At 53.1% G+C, this 7,177-nt stretch overlaps 1 protein-coding gene across 1 annotated transcript in view; it reads left to right on the top strand.

Annotated features, from left to right (window-relative positions):
- Positions 1 to 700: 700 nt before the first annotated feature.
- The window catches only part of NFKBIE (NFKB inhibitor epsilon), an 18,412-nt gene continuing 11,935 nt past the window's right edge, over positions 701 to 7,177 (top strand). The window contains exon 1 of the mRNA XM_048843521.2: positions 701 to 1,537. Within this exon, the coding sequence (XP_048699478.1) occupies positions 1,182 to 1,537 (356 nt within the window). The 5' untranslated portion in view covers positions 701 to 1,181. The remainder of the gene's footprint in view (positions 1,538 to 7,177) is intronic.

Genomic DNA, 7,177 nt, shown 5'->3' with positions numbered 1-7,177 from the left:
GGTCCCATAGGACTAAATTGGTTAAAACGTGCATGTCTGTAAAGCAAATCTTGTTCGTTCCTACCACTGTCATTGGTAAGAGGCTCATTCAGTCTAATTTCTGGCACACACTAGCGTACACCAGTCTTGTCACTCACACAGCCTAGCCTAGCCAGCTCCCTGCTCACTTCTACCGCAGCCCGAAATCACCACCAGAGGGAGGAGGCAGGCCCAGACCACCTGAACAAACACAAGCCACAGCTGGGAATTGGCCGGGCAAACATCTGGGGCTCACACAGACCATCTCTTTCACACTCACACGGATTTTCTCTCACCCATAGCCGCACACACGCAAACTAGGCAGCGGGGCGGGGGAAGGACGCAAGCCGAAGCTTTCTAAGTGTTTGTTTTGCCCTTCCCCTGAAGGGGCTGGGTGCTAAGCTGTGCTGCCCCTGGAGCCAGCCATGTCCCAAGCCAGGGACAGACACTGGCCCAGATTCACAAAGGACGCCTCCTCCCGCCCCACCCCGCGTGAACCTTCGCATGGAACCAGCCCTGCGAGCGGGAGGGGGAGAAGGATATTAGCAGCTTGGCTCCTCGCAGCGCGGGGAGCTGGAAGGGGGGAGATCCCGCTGGCTCTGGGGGCGGCGCCCAGCGCCGGGGCTGGCGCCAGGAGCTGCGGGGGCGTGCCAGGCTGCAAGGGGGCGTGCCGGTGGCGGGGGAATCCCGGCCGCAGCCGGTGCCAGCGAGGCGTGGCGCAGGCTGACAATGGCAGCGGACGGAAGCGCCTTCCGCGTTCGGGGAGGCGGGGCTCGGGTCTCAGGCTGAGCTAGGTTTGCGCTCGGCCCGGGTAGGCTCTCCATTCCGCTCCGGCTCCGGCTCCGGCTCCAGCTCCAGGCCGCTCGCCGGGCATGAGGCCGCCGCGGCCCCCGCTTGCCTTCCGGCCAAGGACCCTGCCCCGGCCAGGCCTCTAAGCGCCCCCTTCCTGGGCCCTCCTCCCCTGCTGCAGATTCCCCCCCCTTTGCACCCCCTGCTGCCCCAGCCCGGCTCCCCGTTTGTGGCCCCTGCCCCAGCTCGGCTTCCCCCCTCGGTTCCTGTCTGAGGTCCAGACCCCCCCCCCCGCCCTCTCTTTGCCCCCTCCGCCGGCCTGTCGGGTGCTTGGGGGCTGAGCGGCCCCACTACGCGCCCGCTGCCCTCGCACCATGTCTGGGCCGCGGGGCTCGGAGAGGAAGGAGAGCTCGGAGCTGGAAGAAGGGCAATGTGACTCGGGCATCTTCTCGATCCACTCCATCCGCTCCCTGCCCGGCCCGCCGGGGGATGGGGAGCACCCCCGGGGCCTCGGGGACACGCTGCGGGAGAAGGACGCCGGCCCCCTGGGCAAAGAGGGAACAGACGCCCTGGAAGTGGAGGAGAGGATCGACTCTACCTATAGCTCGTCCTCCCTAACCGAGCACCTGGCCGACCTGGGGCAGCTCCCCGAGGAGGAAGCAGAAACCCTGGAGGGGCTCAGCCAACAGCCGCTGGAGGCACTCACCTACATCTCGGAGGATGGCGACACGTGAGTGACCTTGTGGCTAGTGCTGCTCTCCCCCGGGCCCGGGAGGGACACCACAGGGAGGGGAGCCTAGTTTCTGTGGCCCCAGCCGTCCTTGGCTTCTAAAGGCAAGGGAGGCAGTTAGTCCTGCTTGTGGTTGTGGCTGTGATGTGGACACTTGTCCCTTGGGAACTGAGCAGCTCATCTCACACAGGGCCACCAAACAGCCATTAAATGCAAATGACTTCCAGCCACTGCTGTTCTGCAGTCACATTGACAGCAGTGCCTCAGAGGTGAGTGGTTCTGTGTCCCATTCCCTACCCAGCCTTCCCCGTCACCTGGGACTGGTTGAGTCTGACACCACAAAGATAAGAAGCTGCATGTCTTTAGAGATAGCCAGTGCCCACCAAAACTTCAGAGTTAGATTGTAACTGGGGGGACTGTCAGTAGAAGAATCCATGTCCCATCTCCCAGAGCCATACTTTTTTCTTCTTCGGAGTCACATGTAGGTGCTCAGCCCCAATGAAATGGGCTGGGTATTTAACAATTAATCTAAGATTGGGCGAGATCAAATGGAACTAGCAGAGAGAAAAAGAAATTGTGCAGATCCATTTACTTTTCAGGTCTGAGCAGTGGGACACGTGGATGGAGTTAGGGGTCTGGATAGGATGTGTGGTCAGAATGATACAGAAATATATGTGATGTGCCAGTGAGAAGCTGAGTTTCTTCTTGTTTTGTGGCTGCCAGGAAAATGGGAGGCAGGTTCCCTGGACAAAAATCTGCTCTTTTCACCTGTGAAAACTCCAAAGCACAAAGCTCTGGCAGCAAGGGAGATGACTCACCTGCATAGGCTGCTTTAGGTTGTAGCCACCTGTCCAAATCCGCTATGTTGGAGAAGACCTGATTACAAAACACTTTAGTTCCTTCTGTGCTGCTGGAGAGAACCATGTTGGGGGGTATAGGGGTAAACTGGCTACAGCATAACATGTAAAAAGAAAAGGAGTACTAGTGGCACCTTAGAGACTAACTAATTTATTTGAGCATAAGCTTTCGTGAGCTACAGCTCACTTCATCGGATGCATCGGCATCTGATGAAGTGAGCTGTAGCTCACGAAAGCTTATGCTCAAATAAATTAGTTAGTCTCTAAGGTGCCACTAGTACTCCTTTTCTTTTTGCGAATACAGACTAACACGCCTGCTACTCTGAAACCTAACATAACATGTGGGTCATATTCCTGGACCTAAAATGCCTTTGCAGGTTCTGTGGCTGAAGCTGATTCAGTTAGTAAGGGATTTTTGTGTGTCTAAAGAGGCAGTGGCCTAATCCTGCATCCCTTCTACTCCTCTGTTACAGCTTTAGGTGCTATTAGCCTCTCTAAGGCCTAGTTTACACTTACAAATCAGATTGACGTGTCACGCAGGGCTGTGAAAAATTTCGCGCTCTGAGCACCGTAGTAAGTTTGATCTAATCGTGGGTGTAGACAGTACTAGGTCGATGGAAGATTTCCTCCTCTAGACAAGCCCTAAGTGCTGTGACTTTGGTGTGTGCCAGGGGATCATTGTTTTCCCTTCCCCATTGTGTCTAGGAGATGGAGTCTATTGGAGAGTCTTCTGCTCATTTATCTGGTTCCATCTTGTAAGGTGCCTGAACCTGTTGCTTGTCACGCTGGCATGATCAGACCCTATCATGAGCCTTCCACTAACTGGAGAAGCAATTAACTCCCAGTGGCACTTTTCACTCCCTCCCCACAGGAGGCAGCTTTCCAGGGCTCTGCAAATGGCTGCAGCTGCACTACTGCTTGCATGCGCTCTCTCCCCTTTAAGGTGCAATTTAAAACAGGAAATCTTCAAAGAGTGAGGGGGAAAAACGTCTGCTACTTATGGCCGGGCCTTTGTGAGTTAGTGCTTAGAGAAGTGGGACTGAGTCCGAACTCCTGGGTTATATCCCTGGACCCTAACTCTGGGAGGGAGTGTGTTGTAGTGCTTAGAGCAGTGAGGCTGGACTCCTGAAAATGTCTAGGCCCAGGTGGGTCAGGAATAGCATGCAGAAGTGCTGAGCACTCACAATTCCAGTGGAACTCAGTGGGGGTACAAGTGCTCAGCACCTCCCTTGCGTTCTGAGTTTTTCTGTCTGTAAAATTAGGCTAATAATACTTACAAGGCTGAATGAATGAATGAAAGGGGCCAGAGAGGGCCCAGAGTTATTCTAGGGAGGCAGAAAAGATGACCCAATAGGCCTCTTCTGTTTCTGATTGTAGATTGCCCAGGAGCAGCAAGAGGAGAATTGCAATTGTCCCATCATGTGCCTTGCTTGAATTCATCCTGTGAAGCAGAGCCTGGGCTAGCATTAGAACCTCAAGCTGATTATTTCTCAGAAGGTTCATTGAGCAATAGCACTTCCTTGTAACCATTCTAATTATGAACACAAAAGTCCTGGGCTTAGAGCTAGTAGTTCCTGTTTCGTGAGCTGTCTGGGTTGATTCAGTCCCTGATCCTGAGTGGGCAAACCATCCATGATCTGGTGGTGGTAGAATGTGCTGTGGGTGCCCAGTGCCTTTCTTGGCTCCCCAACCTGTGATGCAGTTTCCTATGGGCTTGCCTGAGATTCTGTGTCATTGGGAGCTCTGTCCTCAGTCTGACACTTGTGATGAAAGTTCATCAGTGGAGACAGAGATGAGCTTGTTACCAGCCACTTGAAATCCCATCAGGAGCCTCCCATGGAAACCTGCTTCAAAGGAGTGGGTGTAATTGATGTAGATTGGGGCAGCTGAGCCAAAACTGTGCCTGCAGAACTGAACCAGCTCTGCTCTGAAAACAAGAAGGGGCTCTGATGGTGCAGGAGGGGTTAATGTATTAGCCCACCTGTCCTGGAGAAATGGGTCTGATCACAAGTGAAAAGAGTTAGGCCTCTGCCTCATCCTTGGTGGATATTTGATTGAGTTACACAATCTGCTGTGTAATTGGCAGTTTCTGGTTTGGAGATGCCAGGACTAGAATAGCAGGGGGGCTGCATGTCATGGCTGAGTTATATTGGCAGAGCTGGAATAGTAGGAATGCTGCAGGTCAGGAGTGCGGGATCAGCAAAGTTGTGGGGTGGGAGTATTCAAGGACTGGACTAGCAGGAAGTAGTGCAGTCAGGAATGAGGAATGCCAAGGAGGATTGTGGGTCAGGGTTGAGATGTGTTGGCAGAACTGGGTGGGTGAGATCGAGTCTAACCTCTGGAATAGCAGGGGGTTACCAGCCAGGACAGAGATACTTTGGCTGAGTTCTAGCTGGGAGTTGTTTGACATGGCAGGAGATGTGCTCCAATGGTGGGCTGCTCCCAGGCATGCCAACGTTATCCTCTGCCTGGTAATGTCCAGCTTCTCCTCTTGAACTGACAGTTTGTCTCTGCTAAATTGGATCCCAGAGGAATGACTCTCTGTGGAAGTTGGAGAGGGGTTTTCCAGCCTGGGAAAGGTCTGGCTGGCTCTGGGCAGGCCAGAGAGTAATGCTTGATTTGTGTCCTGGGCTCCTAATGAACTCACCCTCTTTTTAGGGAGTGACTTGGAGAAACTCCCTGCCTCTTGCCCTCGCCAGGGAGCTGCAGCAGGGAGGTGGAGCAAGCTGCCCATTGTTGCTTTTGAGGGGGGATGGGATAGGATTTTCATTCACATTCCTGCTCTGGGCAACCCCCACACCGCCGTCACCACCACTGGTGTTGCTGACTGCTGGCATGGAGGTTGTGCCTCGGTTTCCCCCATGTGTTCCAAGTCAAAGGTATTTCCTCTTCCTGCTCTCAACCTTCTTGGGCTAATACTCCAGGGTAGCCAAAGCATGGCCCCTGAAGTTCCACCAGGCTGAGGCCTATACCTCCAACACTGATGGGTTTACTGGAAATCTCCAACTACGTTTGGATGAGTAGACTACATATCCCAGCATGCAATGCTCCATCTTGCCCTGAGTAACCAGGCCCCATTGCATGATGGGGGCCCTAGTGCTCACAGGGTTCACCTCCATATGTGGGGGCATATGGCAGCCACTGTCTTCAAAGTAGGGGTGTGGCATCTGCAGCCCCCTCACTTGGGCAAAGCTTGGGGGTCCCCAGCTTAGCCTGCTGCCTGGGAAACAGTCTCATTGGTTCCTTCGTATGGAAATGGGGCCAGAGCTATTTTGGTAGCGCCAAGGTCTGTCTGTGGTGTCTCAGAGGAGGAGGGGAAGCCTCACTTCCTCCCCCGAAGTGCAGTTAGTGTCTTGCCTGCTGATGGGAAATCACGTGCTGGTGACTTGGGGACTGAGGGCTGATAATCAGGGATCAGGGTGGGTTCATGAGTTAATGCAGGTCCTGGTCCCCAAGGAGATGCAGTTTTAGTCTTCTCTCTGTGTGGTGGTAACTGGAGACTGTGGTGGCTAACGCTGATGGGCATTTTTCTTGCTTTGCTCTGGCCTGCTTGCAACTATTCAGTAATTACTGTGCCCTATGCCCCCCACTGAGTGTCTCAAGAGTTGCAGGCAAGGTCAGCAGCTCCCCACAGTAACTGAAGTCAAGAGACCAGCTGCCAGCACCTGACCTATTGTGCTGTCCTGAAGCAGTGTTCTTGCAGCAGCAAGGCTGAGATTGTGCACATTCAAAGTCACTGCTCCTACACACTATCGCTCACTCATCCCCTCCAGGAGGGCGTTCATAGTGCTGATTATGCCATTCAGTTTCACACCACTGTATGTGCAAAAGAGGGAAAAGAATCACTGGTGCTGGGAGAACCCTGGGCAAGCTAGATGCAGTTCAAAGAAGGGCAAGTAAAAGAGGGGTCAGGCAGGCTGAGTTAAGGGGAAAGATTAAAAAAGCCTGGCGAAGGGATGACTGGGGGAAGAAGTGTGAATTTGCTGCCCAGGAGGGGGTGGGATGGAATTAAGCAAATGGAGATTTAAACTGAATCTCAGAAAAGCTTCCAGGCACTGAGACATATTAGGCTGAGATTGGCTCACAAGGGAAGGTTTAGAAGCCCCAATAGCTCAAGATCAAACTGTAGTAAATGAATATTAGAGACCAATCCTTCCCTGGCCCCTGCAGGACTGGATGGTCAAACAGGGCTTTCCACCTCTACCATCTATGATTCTAACCGCTAACTCTTCGGCTGGTCGGATGGAACACAGAATATCTCCTTCAGGTGGGGTTTGGCTTTGTAAATGTAACTTTCTCTCGTTTCGAGCCAGAGGTGCCAGTGTCTTTTTATATGAGGCCAACCACATGTCCAGCTAACTCATTCACCTAGGGTATCACTAGACTGCACGTTCCACTGCTGCTTCATGTGTTCTGGGCTGCACGTGTAGCATATTCAAGAGTCCAGCTGCTCTTGTTTAGAAGGCACACTCCCAGTTCTAGGCTTAACTAGGCTGAAAACCAAACAAAATGTTAGTAAATCTGCAACAGGGAACAATCCCGGATGAGATCTAAAGGGGCTTCCCTGGGCCAGATTATGCCACCCTTATGTTGGGTAGTATCTCACGCTTGGGTCATCCTGTTGATTTCTGTGGGGCTGCCCACAAAGTAGGGTACCATTCAGTATGAGGAAGGTTAGCCCAGTCTGAGCCTGTGGTGCTTGTACATCCATTTTTCACTCCTTTTCTCCTCCATTATTCTGGGGTGCTCCCCCCTCCCATTGATTGTAATGGCCTTAAATAGT

The sequence above is a fragment of the Caretta caretta genome, chromosome 3, assembly GCF_965140235.1.
Source record: "Caretta caretta isolate rCarCar2 chromosome 3, rCarCar1.hap1, whole genome shotgun sequence".
In the NCBI taxonomy this organism is placed as follows: domain Eukaryota; kingdom Metazoa; phylum Chordata; order Testudines; family Cheloniidae; genus Caretta; species Caretta caretta.
The sequence above is the reverse complement of the archived record's forward strand: the minus strand, read 5'-3'. Positions and strand labels throughout refer to the sequence as shown.